Genomic DNA, 18,274 nt, shown 5'->3' on the forward strand with positions numbered 1-18,274 from the left:
ACACCAGAACAGAGAGGAGACCATCGTCAACACACCAGAACAGAGAGGAGACCATCGTCAACACACCAGAACAGAGAGGAGACCATCGTCAACACACCAGAACAGAGAGGAGACAATCGTCAACACACCAGTACAGAGAGGAGACCATCGTCAACACACCAGTACAGAGAGGAGACCATCGTCAACACACCAGTACAGAGAGGAGACCATCGTCAACACACCAGTACAGAGAGGAGACCATCGTCAACACACCAGTACAGAGAGGAGACCATCGTCAACACACCAGAACAGAGAGACCATCGTCAACACACCAGTACAGAGAGGAGACCATCGTCAACACACCGGTACAGAGAGGAGACCATCGTCAACACACCAGTACAGAGAGGAGACCATCATCAACACACCAGTACAGAGAGGAGACCATCGTCAACACACCAGAACAGAGAGGAGACCATCGTCAACACACCAGAACAGAGAGACCATCGTCAACACACCAGAACAGAGAGACCATCGTCAACACACCAGAACAGAGAGGAGACCATCATCAACACACCAGAAAAGAGAGGAGACCATCATCAACACACCAGAACAGAGAGGAGACCATCGTCAACACACCAGAAAAGAGAGGAGACCATCATCAACACACCAGAAAAGAGAGGTGACCATCGTCAACACACCAGAACAGAGAAGTGACCATCATCAACACACCAGAACAGAGAGAAGACCATCATCAACACACCAGAACAGAGAAGTGACCATCATCAACACACCAGAACAGAGAGAAGACCATCATCAACACACCAGAACAGAGAAGTGACCATCATCAACACACTAGAACAGAGAGGAGACCATCGTCAACACACCAGAACAGAGAGACCATCGTCAACACACCAGAACAGAGAGACCATCGTCAACACACCAGAACAGAGAGGAGACCATCGTCAACACACCAGAACAGAGAGGAGACCATCGTCAACACACCAGAACAGAGAGGAGACCATCGTCAACACACCAGTACAGAGAGGAGACCATCGTCAACACACCAGTACAGAGAGGAGACCATCGTCAACACACCAGTACAGAGAGGAGACCATCGTCAACACACCAGTACAGAGAGGAGACCATCGTCAACACACCAGAACAGAGAGACCATCGTCAACACACCAGTACAGAGAGGAGACCATCGTCAACACACCGGTACAGAGAGGAGACCATCGTCAACACACCAGTACAGAGAGGAGACCATCGTCAACACACCAGAACAGAGAGACCATCGTCAACACACCAGTACAGAGTGGAGACCATCGTCAACACACCAGTACAGAGAGGAGACCATCGTCAACACACCAGTACAGAGAGGAGACCATCGTCAACACACCAGTACAGAGAGGAGACCATCGTCAACACACCAGAACAGAGAGGAGACCATCGTCAACACACCAGAACAGAGAGGAGACCATTGTCAACACACCAGAACAGAGAGGAGAGACCATCGTCAACACACCAGAACAGAGAGACCATCGTCAACACACCAGAACAGAGAGACCATCGTCAACACACCAGAACAGAGAGACCATCGTCAACACACCAGAACAGAGAGACCATCGTCAACACACCAGAACAGAGAGACCATCGTCAACACACCAGTACAGAGAGACCATCGTCAACACACCAGAACAGAGAGACCATCGTCAACACACCAGAACAGAGAGACCATCGTCAACACACCAGAAAAGAGAGGAGACCATCGTCAACACACCAGAAAAGAGAGAAGACCATCATCAACACACCAGAAAAGAGAGGAGACCATCATCAACACACCAGAAAAGAGAGGAGACCATCATCAACACACCAGAACAGAGAGGTGACCATCGTCAACACACCAGAACAGAGAAGTGACCATCATCAACACACCAGAAAAGAGAGGAGACCATTATCAACACACCAGAAAAGAGAGGAGACCATCATCAACACACCAGAAAAGAGAGAAGACCATCATCAACACACCAGAAAAGAGAGGTGACCATCGTCAACACACCAGAACAGAGAAGTGACCATCATCAACACACCAGAACAGAGAGAAGACCATCATCAACACACCAGAACAGAGAAGTGACCATCATCAACACACTAGAACAGAGAGGAGACCATCGTCAACACACCAGAACAGAGAGACCATCGTCAACACACCAGAACAGAGAGACCATCGTCAACACACCAGAACAGAACAACCCACCCATCAAAACATCATCCGCTGTCCTATAGAGTCACCGACCCATCAAAACACCATCCACTGTCCTATAGAGCAACCGACCCATCAAAACACCATCCACTGTCCTATAGAGCCACCGACCCATCAAAACACCATCCACTGTCCTATAGTGACCGACCCATCAAAACACCATCCACTGTGTTATAGAGCCACCGACCCATCAAAACACCATCCACTGTGTTATAGAGCCACCGACCCATCAAAACACCATCCACTGTCCTATAGAGCCACCGACCCATCAAAACACCATCCACTGTCCTATAGAGCAACCGACCCATCAAAACACCATCCACTGTCCTATAGAGCCACCGAACCATCAATACACCATCCACTGTCCTATAGAGTCACCGACCCATCAAAACACCATCCACTGTCCTATAGAGCCACCGACCCATCAAAACACCATCCACTGTCCTATAGAGCCACTGACCCATCAAAACACCATCCACTGTCCTATAGAGCCACCGACCCATCAAAACACCATCCACTGTCCTATAGTGACCGACCCATCAAAACACCATCCACTGTCCTATAGAGCCACCGACCCATCAAAACACCATCCACTGTCCTATAGAGCCACCGACCCATCAAAACACCATCCACTGTCCTATAGAGCCACCGACCCATCAAAACACCATCCACTGTCCTATAGAGCCACCGACCCATCAAAACACCATCCACTGTCCTATAGAGCCACCGACCCATCAAAACACCATCCACTGTCCTATAGAGCCACCGACCCATCAAAACACCATCCACTGTCCTATAGAGCCACCGACCCATCAAAACACCATCCACTGTCCTATAGAGCCACCGACCCATCAAAACACCATCCACTGTCCTATAGAGCCACCGACCCATCAAAACACCATCCACTGTCCTATAGAGCCACCGACCCATCAATACACCATCCACTGTGTTATAGAGCCAACAGCCCATCAAAACACCAGTCCAGGGTGCTTTAACATGTGTGTACCTGACCTCTCCCAAGACCCAACCTGACCCCTCCCCAGACCCAACCAAACCTGACCCCTCCCCAGACCCAACCAAACCTGTCCCCTCCCTAGACCCAACCAAACCTGTCACTCCCCTCCCCAGACCCAACCAAACCTGTCCCCTCCCCTCCCCAGAACCAACCAAACCTGACCTCTCCCCAGAACCAACCAACCTGTCCCCTCCCCAGACTCAACCAAACCTGACCTCTCCCAAGAACCAACCAACCTGTCCCCTCCCCAGACTCAACCAAACCTGACCTCTCCTCAGAACCAACCAACCTGTCCCCTCCCCAGACTCAACCAAACCTGACCTCTCCCCAGACCCAACCAAACCTGTCCCCTCCCCTCCCCAGACCCAACCAAACCTGTCCCCTCCCCTCCCTAGACCCAACCAAACCTGCCCCCTCCCCTCCCCAGACCCAACCAAACCTCTCCCCTCCCCTCCCCAGACCCAACCAAACCTGTCCCCTCCCTAGACCCAACCAAACCTGACCTCTCCCCAGAACCAACCAACCTGTCCCCTCCCCAGACTCAACCAAACCTGACCCCTCCCCAGAACCAACCAACCTGTCCCCTCCCCAGACTCAACCAAACCTGACCCCTCCCCAGACCCAACCACACCTGACCCCTCCCCAGACCCAACCACACCTGACCCCTCCCCAGACCCAACCACACCTGAGCCCTCCCCAGACGCAACCACACCTGAGCCCTCCGAAGACCCAAACAAACCTGTCCCCTCCCCCTCCCCAGACCCAACCAAACCTGAGCCGAACCCAGCGTCAGTGTCTATCTAGATCAGCGTTGGGACTCCTGACTAGCAACCAGACAGTATGTCACTGACACCTGGTCATTAAAGCTAGTTGATTACAGGCTAGAAGTAGGACCCACTTAACAGACAGATACAGGAAGGTCGCGTCTCAAATGGCACCCTATTCCCTAGTGCACTACGTTTGACCAAGGCCCACAAGGGAGGCCCCACAAGGGAGGCCCCACAAGGGAGGACCCACAAGGGAGGACCCACAAGGGAGGACCACAAGGGAGGCCCCACAAGGGAAGCCCACAAGGGAGGACCCACAAGGGAGGACCCACAAGGGAGGACCCACAAGGGCTCTGGTCAATCTGGGGAATAGGGTCCCATTTGGGACGTAGCCTAAGTCAATCGTCTAGATACTGTCAAGTCCTTCTCTGCACCTCACAGGACGCAGCCTAAGTCAATCGTCTAGATACTGCCAAGTCCTTATCTGCACCTCACAGGACGTAGCCTAAGTCAATCGTCTAGATACTGTCAAGTCCTTATCTGCACCTCACAGGACGCAGCCTAAGTCAATCGTCTAGATACTGTCAAGTCCTTATCTGCACCTCACAGGACGTAGCCTAAGTCAATCGTCTAGATACTGTCAAGTCCTTATCTGCACCTCACAGGACGCAGCCTAAGTCAATCGTCTAGATACTGTCAAGTCCTTATCTGCACCTCACAGGACGTAGCCTAAGTCAATCGTCTAGATACTGTCAAGTCCTTATCTGCACCTCACAGGACGTAGCCTAAGTCAATTGTCTAGATACTGTCAAGTCCTTATCTGCACCTCACAGGACGCAGCCTAAGTCAATCGTCTAGATACTGTCAAGTCCTTATCTGAGCCTCACAGGACGTAGCCTAAGTCAATCGTCTAGATACTGTCAAGTCCTTATCTGCACCTCACAGGACGCAGCCTAAGTCAATCATCTAGATACTGTCAAGTCCTTATCTGCACCTCACAGGACGTAGCCTAAGTCAATCGTCTAGATACTGTCAAGTCCTTATCTGCACCTCACAGGACGCAGCCTAAGTCAATCGTCTAGATACTGTTAAGTCCTTATCTGCACCTCACAGGACGTAGCCTAAGTCAATCGTCTAGATACTGTCAAGTCCTTATCTGCGCCTCACAGGACGCAGCCTAAGTCAATCATCTAGATACTGTCAAGTCCTTATCTGCACCTCACAGGACGTAGCCTAAGTCAATCGTCTAGATACTGTCAAGTCCTTATCTGCACCTCACAGGACGCAGCCTAAGTCAATCGTCTAGATACTGTCAAGTCCTTATCTGCACCTCACAGGACGTAGCCTAAGTCAATCGTCTAGATACTGTCAAGTCCTTATCTGCACCTCACAGGACGCAGCCTAAGTCAATCGTCTAGATACTGTTAAGTCCTTATCTGCACCTCACAGGACGTAGCCTAAGTCAATCGTCTAGATACTGTCAAGTCCTTATCTGCACCTCACAGGACGCAGCCTAAGTCAATCGTCTAGATACTGTTAAGTCCTTATCTGCACCTCACAGGACGTAGCCTAAGTCAATCGTCTAGATACTGTCAAGTCCTTATCTGCACCTCACAGGACGCAGCCTAAGTCAATCGTCTAGATACTGTTAAGTCCTTATCTGCACCTCACAGGACGTAGCCTAAGTCAATCGTCTAGATACTGTCAAGTCCTTATCTGCACCTCACAGGACGTAGCCTAAGTCAATCGTCTAGATACTGTCAAGTCCTTATCTGCACCTCACAGGACGTAGCCTAAGTCAATCGTCTAGATACTGTCAAGTCCTTATCTGCACCTCACAGGACGCAGCCTAAGTCAATCGTCTAGATACTGTCAAGTCCTTATCTGCGCCTCACAGGACGTAGCCTAAGTCAATCGTCTAGATACTGTCAAGTCCTTATCTGCACCTCACAGGACGTAGCCTAAGTCAATCGTCTAGATACTGTCAAGTCCTTATCTGCACCTCACAGGACGCAGCCTAAGTCAATCGTCTAGATACTGTTAAGTCCTTATCTGCACCTCACAGGACGTAGCCTAAGTCAATCGTCTAGATACTGTCAAGTCCTTATCTGCACCTCACAGGACGCAGCCTAAGTCAATCGTCTAGATACTGTCAAGTCCTTATCTGCACCTCACAGGACGTAGCCTAAGTCAATCGTCTAGATACTGTCAAGTCCTTATCTGCACCTCACAGGACGTAGCCTAAGTCAATCGTCTAGATACTGTCAAGTCCTTATCTGCGCCTCACAGGACGCAGCCTAAGTCAATCATCTAGATACTGTCAAGTCCTTATCTGCACCTCACAGGACGTAGCCTAAGTCAATCGTCTAGATACTGTCAAGTCCTTATCTGCACCTCACAGGACGTAGCCTAAGTCAATCGTCTAGATACTGCCAAGTCCTTATCTGCACCTCACAGCGGTATAAAGGTGACATCATGGTATTCCCCACCACCGGTAGGCTAAGTGTGCGGTTGTCATTTCCTGGTTGACAGAGATGTGACCTAGTTGACAATAATAAAGCTGTTTGCCGAGGGTCAAAACATCACGGGGTTAAACTTGAATCTACTGAACCTGATGAAATGCTGAACAAATGGTTTAGATCCCGATGGCACTGTATTCCCCCCGTAGTGCACTACTTTTGACCAGGGGCCAACAGTAGTGCATAAAATAGGGAGTAGGTTGCAATTTGGGACACAACCTATAGCTTATATATCCACTACATACTACTGAACAAATGGAGAATAGAGATCGCGGTCAAAGGAATTGATATCAATGAATTGTGAAACAGCTGCTGTACCTTAGCTGAATGCCCTGCCCGTACGTCGGTCTGGAAAAGAGAACCAACAGTCAGGTTCTCTTATCCAGACCGACATGCATTCAGTCAGGTTCTCTTATCCAGGCCGACCTGCATTCAGTCAGGTTCTCTTATCCAGGCCGACCTACAGTCAGGTTCTCTTATCCAGACCGACCTACAGTCAGGTTCTCTTATCCAGACCGACCTACATTCAGTCAGGTTCTCTTATCCAGGCCGACATGCATTCAGTCAGGTTCTCTTATCCAGGCCGACCTACAGGACTGAATGCATTTCGGTCTGGATAAGATAACCTGACTGAATGCATGTCGGTCTGGATAAGATAACCTGACTGTAGGTCGGTCTGGATAAGAGAACCTGACTGTAGGTCGGCCTGGATAAGATGATCTGAAATGTACAGGTAGTGAAGAAGTAGTGAAACGGAGGTCTACCTTGAATGACACAGAGAAGTCCATCTCTTTAGTCTCCTTCAGACCCAGCGGGATGAGAGGGATGCTGGAGGTCTCTCTGAAAATAGGAAAGGAGATATCGTTGACATGTGATATTTACCTGTTATACAGTGATGTTAGTGGTGAACAGTGAGGCTCAGAGTTTTACACACATTAACAGACATATTGTTGAGGTGATGTAACAGACAGGTTTGGCTGTGTGATGTTAGCGGTGAGGCTCAGAGTTGATATCACAAATTAAGTTGAATCCAAACTTCCATTGAAGTCACATTTTCACTTAGTCTGCCACTGACATCAATACATAACTAAATTAACATTTTAAAGTGGGAGAAAGTTTACATTTGCTCTTCAGATTGCAGGCCAGAGGGAACACCCTTTGACAACAGTCTCTCTTTGCCTACAGACACGCCAACACTGACCCACAATACACTACAACCCAGAGTAAACACCCAGAGGTACCTGGGTCCACCTTACTCACGCCAACACTGCCCCACAATACACTACAACCCAGAGTAAACACCCAGAGGTACCTGGGTCCACCTTACTCACGCCAACACTGCCCCACAATACACTACAACCCAGAGTAAACACCCAGAGGTACCTGGGTCCACCTTACTCACGCCAACACTGACCCACAATACACTACAACCCAGAGTAAACACCCAGAGGTACCTGGGTCCACCTTACTCACGCCAACACTGACCCACAATACACTACAACCCAGAGTAAACACCCAGAGGTACCTGGGTCCACCTTACTCACTGGTAATTAACCAGGGATATGTCTGGAACCCTATTCCCTCTGGGTCTGGCACCCTATTCCCTCTGGGTCTGGCACCTTCCCTCTGGGTCTGGCACCCTATTCCCTCTGGGTCTGGCACCCTATTCCCTCTGGGTCTGGCACCCTATTCCCTCTGGGTCTGGCACCCTATTCCCCCTGGGTCTGGCACCCTATTCCCCCTGGGTCTAATCAAAAGTAGTGCACATTAGAGGAATAGGGTGCCATTTGGCCGTCAGACCTTCTTACCAGAATTGAAAAAAAGAGAACGTGCTTGGGCCGGTCTCCAGGGGCTCTGATTGGGCCTCAGAGAGGGCACTCTGACCAAATCAGGATGTTCTGTTTGTTTCTGGTTGTCATGGAGAACATGGTGTCTTAATGAGGAGTGATGTTCTGTTTGTTTCTGGTTGTCATGGAGAACATGGTGTCTTAATGAGGAGTGATGTTCTGTTTGTTTCTGGTTGTCATGGAGAACATGGTGTCTTAATGAGGAGTGATGTTCTGTTTGTTTCTGGTCGTCATGGAGAACATGGTGTCTTAATGAGGAGTGATGTTCTGTTTGTTTCTGGTTGTCATGGAGAACATGGTGTCTTAATGAGGAGTGTGTGTCTGCATACAGATGGAGGTGTAGGGTGTTTTCCAGCGGTGGAATAAAGGACCCAACTGTCATACTTGAGTAAAAGTGAAAGTCACCCGGTAAAATACTGGGTTTAAAAGTATCAAAAGTGAAAAGGATTTCAACATTCCTTATATTAAGCAAACCAGGGGGCAGCATTTTTATTTTGTATATGCGTGGGTAATCTGCCTCTACCATCGGTTCTATTAGCCAATGTACAATCATTGGATGACACATTTAGATACGATCACGAATATCCTACCAACGGGACATTAAACACGGTAATATTTTATGTTTCACCGAGTCGTGCCTGAACGACAGCGGGGATAACATCAAGCTGGCGGGGTTTTCGTCACATCGGCTAAGACAAGGGGTGGCGATCTGTGTCTATTTGTAAAGAACAGCTGGTGCACGATATCTAATATTAAAGGAAATCTCGAGGTTTTGCTCACCTGAGGTAGAGTATCTCATGATAAGCTGTAGACTACACTATTTACTTAGATGTATTTATACAGTATATATATTTTTTTCATAGCTTTCCATTTACTACCATAAACCGCACTCAATGAGCTGAATAAGGCAATAAGCAAACAGGAAAAAGCTCATCCAGAGGCTGCGCCCCTAGTGGCCGGGGACTTCAATGCAGGGAAACTGAAATCCATTTGACCCAATTTCTACCAGCATGTTAAATGTGCAACCAGAGGGGAAAAACCCCCAACTCTAGACCACCTTTCATCCACACAGAGAGAGACACGTACAAAGCTCACCCTCACCCTCCATTTGACAAATATGACCACAATTCTGTCCTCCTGATTCCTGCTTACAAGCAAAAACTAAAGCAGGAAGCACCAACTAAGTTGGTACCAACTAAGCACCAACTAAGTACCCATCTATATGGTGTAGACCAGCTGTACCCATCTAGACGATGTAGGCCAGCTGTACCCATCTAGACGGTGTAGGCCAGCTGTACCCATCTAGACGGTGTAGGCCAGCTGTAGCCATCTAGACGGTGTAGGCCAGCTGTAGCCATCTAGACGGTGTAGGCCAGCTGTAGCCATCTAGACGGTGTAGGCCAGCTGTAGCCATCTAGACGGTGTAGGCCAGCTGTAGCCATCTAGACGGTGTAGGCCAGCTGTACCCATCTAGACGGTGTAGACCAGCTGTACCCATCTAGACGGTGTAGGCCAGCTGTACCCATTTAGATGGTGAGACACACGAAAACGTCTCACAACTGTGAGCTGCTGACCGAAGACGCTAACTTCCTCATCAGACATATGAGTGGGTGTAAATCTTGGGAGCTCACTGGTTCCTCATCCATAATCTTTGGTTTTCTGTTCTCAACCAGACAGGCCGGTTTCTTTTCCTCGCTCTGTTGCTCTCTCTCTCTCACCAGCTTTGTTTTGATGTGAAGCCTCTGAGCTGCTGTGGTGCCCGTCAGACTAATCAAAGCCCTCCGCATTCCACAGCAATGTGCGCATTTTGTGTTTACTTAGGTTCACAGTGTTTTATTTAAAGGCCCAGTTGACTGTAGTGTGTTTAGGTTCACAGTGTTTTATTTAAGGCCCAGTTGACTGTAGTGTGTTTAGGTTGCTGGTGTTTTATTTAAAGGCCCAGTTGACTGTAGTGTGTTTAGGTTCACAGTGTTTTATTTAAAGGCCCAGTTGACTGTAGTGTGTTTAGGTTCACAGTGTTTTATTTAAAGGCCCAGTTGACTGTAGTGTGTTTAGGTTCACAGTGTTTTGTTTAAAGGCCCAGTTGACTGTAGTGTGTTTAGGTTCACAGTGTTTTATTTAAAGGCCCAGTTGACTGTAGTGTGTTTAGGTTCACAGTGTTTTATTTATGTGCCATCAAACCCCTGCAACTAATCCAGAACCCTGCAGCCCGCCTTGTGCTCAACCCTCTCAAGTTCTCCCATGTCTCCACGCTCCTCCACACACAAAGGGGCGCCGTTTAAAGGGGATCTGTTTAAAGGGGCGCCATTTAAAGGGGATCTGTTTAAAGGGGATCTGTTTAAAGGGATCTGTTTAAAGGGGATCTGTTTAAAGGGGATCTGTTTAAAGGGGATCTGTTTAAAGGGGATCTGTTTAAAGGGGATCTGTTTAAAGGGGCGCTGTTTAAAGGGGCGCTGTTTAAAGGGGATCTGTTTAAAGGGGCGCTGTTTAAAGGGGATCTGTTTAAAGGGGATCTGTTTAAAGGGGCGCTGTTTAAAGGGGATCTGTTTAAAGGGGATCTGTTTAAAGGGGCGCTGTTTAAAGGGGCGCTGTTTAAAGGGGATCTGTTTAAAGGGGATCTGTTTAAAGGGGATCTGTTTAAAGGGGATCTGTTTAAAGGGGATCTGTTTAAAGGGGCGCTGTTTAAAGGGGATCTGTTTAAAGGGGATCTGTTTAAAGGGGATCTGTTTAAAGGGGCGTCGTTATAAAGGGGATCTGTTTAAAGGGGATCTGTTTAAAGGGGATCTGTTTAAAGGGGATCTGTTTAAAGGGGATCTGTTTAAAGGGGCGCTGTTTAAAGGGGATCTGTTTAAAGGGGATCTGTTTAAAGGGGATCTGTTTAAAGGGGATCTGTTTAAAGGAGATCTGTTTAAAGGGGATCTGTTTAAAGGGGATCTGTGTAAAGGGGATCTGTTTAAAGGGGATCTGTTTAAAGGGGATCTGTTTAAAGGGGATCTGTTTAAAGGGGATCTGTTTAAAGGGGATCTGTTTAAAGGGGCTCTGTTTAAAGGGCCGTCGTTATAAAGGGGATCTGTTTAAAGGGGATCTGTTTAAAGGGGATCTGTTTAAAGGGGATCCGTTTAAAGGGGATCTGTTTAAAGGGGATCCGTTTAAAGGGGATCTGTTTAAAGGGGATCTGTTTAAAGGGGATCTGTTTAAAGGGGATCTGTTTAAAGGGGCGCCGTTTAAAGGGGATCTGTTTAAAGGGGATCTGTTTAAAGGGGATCTGTTTAAAGGGGATCTGTTTAAAGGGGATCTGTTTAAAGGGGCGTCGTTATAAAGGGGATCTGTTTAAAGGGGATCTGTTTAAAGGGGATCTGTTTAAAGGGGTGCTGTTTAAAGGGGCTCTGTTTAAAGGGGATCTGTTTAAAGGGGATCTGTTTAAAGGGGATCTGTTTAAAGGGGATCTGTTTAAAGGGGCGTCGTTATAAAGGGGATCTGTTTAAAGGGGATCTGTTTAAAGGGGATCTGTTTAAAGGGGATCTGTTTAAAGGGGATCTGTTTAAAGGGGCGTCGTTATAAAGGGGATCTGTTTAAAGGGGATCTGTTTAAAGGGGATCTGTTTAAAGGGGGATCTGTTTAAAGGGGATCTGTTTAAAGGGGATCTGTTTAAAGGGGCGTCGTTATAAAGGGGCGTCGTTATAAAGGGGATCTGTTTAAAGGGGATCTGTTTAAAGGGGATCTGTTTAAAGGGGATCTGTTTAAAGGGGTGCTGTTTAAAGGGGTGCTGTTTAAAGGGGATCTGTTTAAAGGGGATCTGTTTAAAGGGGATCTGTTTAAAGGGGATCTGTTTAAAGGGGATCTGTTTAAAGGGGATCTGTTTAAAGGGGATCTGTTTAAAGGGGATCTGTTTAAAGGGGATCTGTTTAAAGGGGCGCTGTTTAAAGGGGATCTGTTTAAAGGGGATCTGTTTAAAGGGGATCTGTTTAAAGGAGATCTGTTTAAAGGGGATCTGTTTAAAGGGGATCTGTTTAAAGGGGATCTGTGTAAAGGGGATCTGTTTAAAGGGGATCTGTTTAAAGGGGTGCTGTTTAAAGGGGATCTGTTTAAAGGGGATCTGTTTAAAGGGGATCTGTTTAAAGGGGATCTGTTTAAAGGGGATCTGTTTAAAGGGGCTCTGTTTAAAGGGCCGTCGTTATAAAGGGGATCTGTTTAAAGGGGATCTGTTTAAAGGGGATCTGTTTAAAGGGGATCCGTTTAAAGGGGATCTGTTTAAAGGGGATCCGTTTAAAGGGGATCTGTTTAAAGGGGATCTGTTTAAAGGGGATCTGTTTAAAGGGGATCTGTTTAAAGGGGCGCCGTTTAAAGGGGATCTGTTTAAAGGGGATCTGTTTAAAGGGGATCTGTTTAAAGGGGATCTGTTTAAAGGGGCGTCGTTATAAAGGGGATCTGTTTAAAGGGGATCTGTTTAAAGGGGATCTGTTTAAAGGGGATCTGTTTAAAGGGGCGTCGTTATAAAGGGGATCTGTTTAAAGGGGATCTGTTTAAAGGGGATCTGTTTAAAGGGGGATCTGTTTAAAGGGGATCTGTTTAAAGGGGATCTGTTTAAAGGGGATCTGTTTAAAGGGGATCTGTTTAAAGGGGCGTCGTTATAAAGGGGCGTCGTTATAAAGGGGATCTGTTTAAAGGGGATCTGTTTAAAGGGGATCTGTTTAAAGGGGTGCTGTTTAAAGGGGTGCTGTTTAAAGGGGTGCTGTTTAAAGGGGATCTGTTTAAAGGGGATCTGTTTAAAGGGGATCTGTTTAAAGGGGATCTGTTTAAAGGGGATCTGTTTAAAGGGGATCTGTTTAAAGAGACGCCGTTTTAAAGAGACGCCGTTTTAAAGAGACGCCGTTTTAAAGAGACGCCGTTTTAAAGAGACGCCGTTTTAAAGAGACGCCGTTTTAAAGAGACGCCGTTTTAAAGAGACGCCGTTTACTCACTGGATGTTCTGGTAGACCTCCACGGAGCTGTTGAGTCCCTCCAGTTGTTCCATGAGCAGCTGCAGGTTAGAGTTGATATAGCTCAGCTCCAGAACGACCATATCACACACTTTGTTGTTGGAGGTCGCCCTGGAGACGGGAAGAGAAAAGGAAAGGCATGTTAGCGTTCACAGAACTGAAGAAAAGGGTTGTGGGAGAATACGAGAATTTATTTTTCAAGCATTTGAGATACAAACTTTGACAGACAAGACTGAGCTGTCAGACTGAGGTAAATTATTACAGGTTGTTTACACCCCTGCCACTATCTCCCGGGGGGGGGGGGGGGGGGGGGGGGGGGCGCTGTACCACCCCTGCCACTATCTCCCGGGGGGACTGTACCACCCCTGCCACTATCTCCCAGGGGGGGGGGGGGGAGCTGTACCACCCCTGCCACTATCTCCCGGGGGGGGGGGGGGCTGTACCACCCCTGCCACTATCTCCCGGGGGGGGGGGCTTTACCACCCCCGCCACTATTTCCCGGGGGGGGCTGTACCACCCCTGCCACTATCTCCCGGGGGGGGGGGGGCTTTACCACCCCCGCCACTATTTCCCGGGGGGGGGGGGGGGGGGGGGCTGTACCACCCCTGCCACTATTTCCCGGGGGGGGCTGTACCACCCCTGCCACTATTTCCCGGGGGGGGGCTGTACCACCCCTGCCACTATCTCCCGGGGGGGGGGCTGTACCACCCCTGCCACTTATCTCCCGGGAGGGGGGGGGGGGGGGGGGCTGTACCACCCCTGCCACTTATCTCCCGGGGGGGGGGGGGGGGGGCTGTACCACCCCTGCCACTTATCTCCCGGGGGACTCTTACAAGAAGCTGTTAAGACTGCCCCCACCTTGACTTTTTACATATATCTTGGTTTACGTACGGAAGGAGGGAAGGACAGACCTACAATTATGGCTGTCAGATCTTTAGGTCACAGAACACACGTGGGCCCTCGTGGGTCACAGAGCACACGGGGCCCCGTGGGTCACAGAGCACAAGGGGGCCTCCGTGGGTCACAGAGCACACGGGGGCCCCCGTGGGTCACAGAGCACACGGGGGCCTCGTGGGTCACAGAGCACACGGGGGCCTCGTGGGTCACAGAGCACACGGGGCCCTCGTGGGTCACAGAGCACACGGGGCCCCGTGGGTCACAGAGCACAAGGGGGCCTCCGTGGGTCACAGAGCACACGGGGGCCCCCGTGGGTCACAGAGCACACGGGGGCCCCCGTGGGTCACAGAGCACACGGGGGCCCCCGTGGGTCACAGAGCACACGGGGGCCCCCGTGGGTCACAGAGCACACGGGGGCCCCCGTGGGTCACAGAGCACATGGGGGCCTCGTGGGTCACAGAGCACACGGGGGCCTCGTGGGTCACAGAGCACACGGGGGCCTCGTGGGTCACAGAGCACACGGGGGCCTCGTGGTCTCTCTGAAGCTCTGTGTTGTGGGCCAACAATACAGATGAGGCCCAGACTTGATGGATCCCTACCCAGGCAGTGGGGCACTAAGATACACCCAGAATGGGTGGGAAAGGAAGACTGATGCCCTCTGGGACCAGAGAGTAATGGGCTAGTGGGGCCTGACCCAGGAAGGAGACAGAGGACTGACTGACTGACTGACTGGAGACAGAGGACTGACTGACTGACTGACTGGAGACAGAGGACTGACTGGAGACAGAGGACTGACTGACTGACTGGAGACAGAGGACTGACTGACTGGAGACAGAGGACTGACTGACTGGAGACAGAGGACTGACTGACTGGAGACAGAGGACTGACTGGAGACAGAGGACTGACTGGAGACAGAGGACTGACTGGAGACAGAGGACTGACTGGAGACAGAGGACTGACTGACTGACTGGAGACAGAGGACTGACTGACTGACTGGAGACAGAGGACTGACTGACTGACTGGAGACAGAGGACTGACTGACTGACTGGAGACAGAGGACTGACTGACTGACTGGAGACAGAGGACTGACTGACTGACTGACTGGAGACAGAGGACTGACTGGAGACAGAGGACTGACTGGAGACAGAGGACTGACTGACTGGAGACAGAGGACTGACTGACTGACTGGAGACAGAGGACTGACTGGAGACAGAGGACTGACTGACGACAGAGGACTGACTGACTGGAGACAGAGGACTGACTGGAGACAGAGGACTGACTGGAGACAGAGGACTGACTGGAGACAGAGGACTGACTGGAGACAGAGGACTGACTGGAGACAGAGGACTGACTGACTGACTGGAGACAGAGGACTGACTGGAGACAGAGGACTGACTGACGACAGAGGACTGACTGGAGACAGAGGACTGACTGGAGACAGAGGACTGACTGGAGACAGAGGACTGACTGGAGACAGAGGACTGACTGACTGACTGGAGACAGAGGACTGACTGACTGACTGGAGACAGAGGACTGACTGACTGACTGGAGACAGAGGACTGACTGACTGACTGGAGACAGAGGACTGACTGACTGACTGGAGACAGAGGACTGACTGGAGACAGAGGACTGACTGGAGACAGAGGACTGACTGACTGGAGACAGAGGACTGACTGACTGACTGGAGACAGAGGACTGACTGGAGACAGAGGACTGACTGACGACAGAGGACTGACTGACTGGAGACAGAGGACTGACTGGAGACAGAGGACTGACTGACTGACTGGAGACAGAGGACTGACTGACTGACTGGAGACAGAGGACTGACTGGAGACAGAGGACTGACTGGAGACAGAGGACTGACTGGAGACAGAGGACTGACTGACTGACTGGAGACAGAGGACTGACTGGAGACAGAGGACTGACTGGAGACAGAGGACTGACTGACTGGAGACAGAGGACTGACTGACTGGAGACAGAGGACTGACTGACTGGAGACAGAGGACTGACTGACTGGAGACAGAGGACTGACTGACTGGAGACAGAGGACTGACTGACTGGAGACAGAGGACTGACTGGAGACAGAGGACTGACTGGAGACAGAGGACTGACTGGAGACAAGGCGAGGTCCATGGGAACTGCTCAGTTGAGACATAGTCCCAAATGTCAGATGGCACTCTATTCTCTCTATAGTGCACTACTTTTGACCAGGGCCAGTGTTCCATTTGGGACACGGCTAGATGAGGTTTCCTGACCTGGCTCTGATATTGGCCTAGATGGCTCAGGGGACAGGATTAATCTCATCACCACAGTTCATATACAGTCACACACCAATACATGGAAACACTTAGACCCTAATGAGTGGTGTGGTGGAGCTACAGCCATTCTCCTGAATCTGCACCTTTTATATTTTGGCATAAATTCCATGTATTTCCAGGGGTTTTGAGAAGGACCTCTTCCAGAGAGGAAGTGAAGGACCCCTGAGGTCAGACTAGATACAGTGAGGTTCAAAATGGTACCCTATTCACTATATAGTGCACTACTTTACACCAGGGCCCATAGGGCTCAGGCCAATAGTAGTGCACTATATATAGAATAGGGAGCCATTGAGGACGCATCCATAATGACAGAACCCGACTCCGGAAACTCAGTTCACACAGTAGGGAAACAGTAGAGACAGGAGAGACAGTAAGAACAGTAGAGAGACAGTAAGAACAGTAGAGAGACAGTAAGAGCAGTAGAGACAGTAGAGAGACAGTAAGAACAGAAAGACAGTAAAAACAGTAGAGAGACAGTAAGAACAGAAAGACAGTAAGAGCAGTAGAGAGACAGTAAGACCAGAAAGACAGACAGTAGAGAGACGGTAAGAGCAGTAGAGACAGTAAGAGCAGTAGAGAGACGGTAAGAGCAGTAGAGAGACGGTAAGAGCAGTAGAGAGACAGTAAGAGCAGTAGAGAAACAGTAGAGAAACAGTAAGAGCAGTAGAGACAGTAAGAGCAGTAGAGAGACAGTAGAGAGACAGTGGAGACGGTAAACACGGTAGAGAGACAGTAAGAGCAGTAGAGAAACAGTAGAGAGACGGTAAGAGCAGTAGAGAGACAGTAAGAGCAGTAGAGAGACGGTAAGAGCAGTAGAGAGACGGTAAGAGCAGTAGAGAGACGGTAAGAGCAGTAGAGAGACGGTAAGAGCAGTAGAGAGACAGTAAGAGCAGTAGACAGACAGTGGAGACGGTAAACACGGTAGAGAGACAGGAGAGAGACAGTAAGAGCAGTAGAGAGACGGTAAGAGCAGTAGAGAGACGGTAAGAGCAGTAGAGAGACGGTAAGAGCAGTAGAGAGACAGTAAGAGCAGTAGAGAGACAGTAAGAGCAGTAGAGACAGGAGAGACAGTAAGAACAGTAGAGAGACAGTAAGAGCAGTAGAGAGACAGTAAGAGCAGTAGAGAGACAGTAAGAGCAGTAGAGACAGTAAGAGCAGTAGAGAGACAGTAGAGAGACAGTAAGAACAGTAGAGACAGTAGAGATACAGTAAGAACAGTAGAGAGACAGTAAGAACAGAAAGACAGTAAGAGCAGTAGAGAGACAGTAAGAACAGTAGAGAGACAGTAAGAACAGAAAGACAGATAGTAGAGAGACGGTAAGAGCAGTAGAGAGACAGTAAGAACAGTAGAGACAGTAAGAGCAGTAGAGAGACAGTAAGAACAGTAGAGAGACAGTAAGAGCAGTAGAGAGACGGTAAGAGCAGTAGAGAGACAGTAAGAGCAGTAGAGAGACAGTAAGAGCAGTAGAGAAACGGTAAGAGCAGTAGAGAGACAGTAAGAGCAGTAGAGAGACGGTAAGAGCAGTAGAGAGACGGTAAGAGCAGTAGAGAGACGGTAAGAGCAGTAGAGAGACGGTAAGAGCAGTAGAGAGACGGTAAGAGCAGTAGAGAAACAGTAAGAGCAGTAGAGAGACAGTAAGAGCAGTAGAGAGACAGTAAGAGCAGTAGAGAGACAGTAAGAGCAGTAGAG

The 18,274-nt window shown here is 49.3% G+C and overlaps 1 protein-coding gene across 2 annotated transcripts in view; it reads right to left on the minus strand.

The window, feature by feature from the left end:
* The window catches only part of rhpn2 (rhophilin, Rho GTPase binding protein 2), a 79,371-nt gene that overhangs the window by 24,106 nt on the left and 36,991 nt on the right, over window positions 1-18,274 (minus strand). For both annotated transcript variants that reach the window (XM_036981670.1, XM_036981669.1), the window contains exons 3-4: window positions 13,352-13,480; window positions 7,308-7,383 (exon numbers count right to left, since the gene is read on the minus strand). In XM_036981670.1, the coding sequence (XP_036837565.1) occupies window positions 7,308-7,383; window positions 13,352-13,480 (205 nt within the window). The remainder of the gene's footprint in view (window positions 1-7,307; window positions 7,384-13,351; window positions 13,481-18,274) is intronic.

This window comes from Oncorhynchus mykiss, chromosome 6 (genome assembly GCF_013265735.2).
Source record: "Oncorhynchus mykiss isolate Arlee chromosome 6, USDA_OmykA_1.1, whole genome shotgun sequence".
Taxonomy (NCBI): domain Eukaryota; kingdom Metazoa; phylum Chordata; class Actinopteri; order Salmoniformes; family Salmonidae; genus Oncorhynchus; species Oncorhynchus mykiss.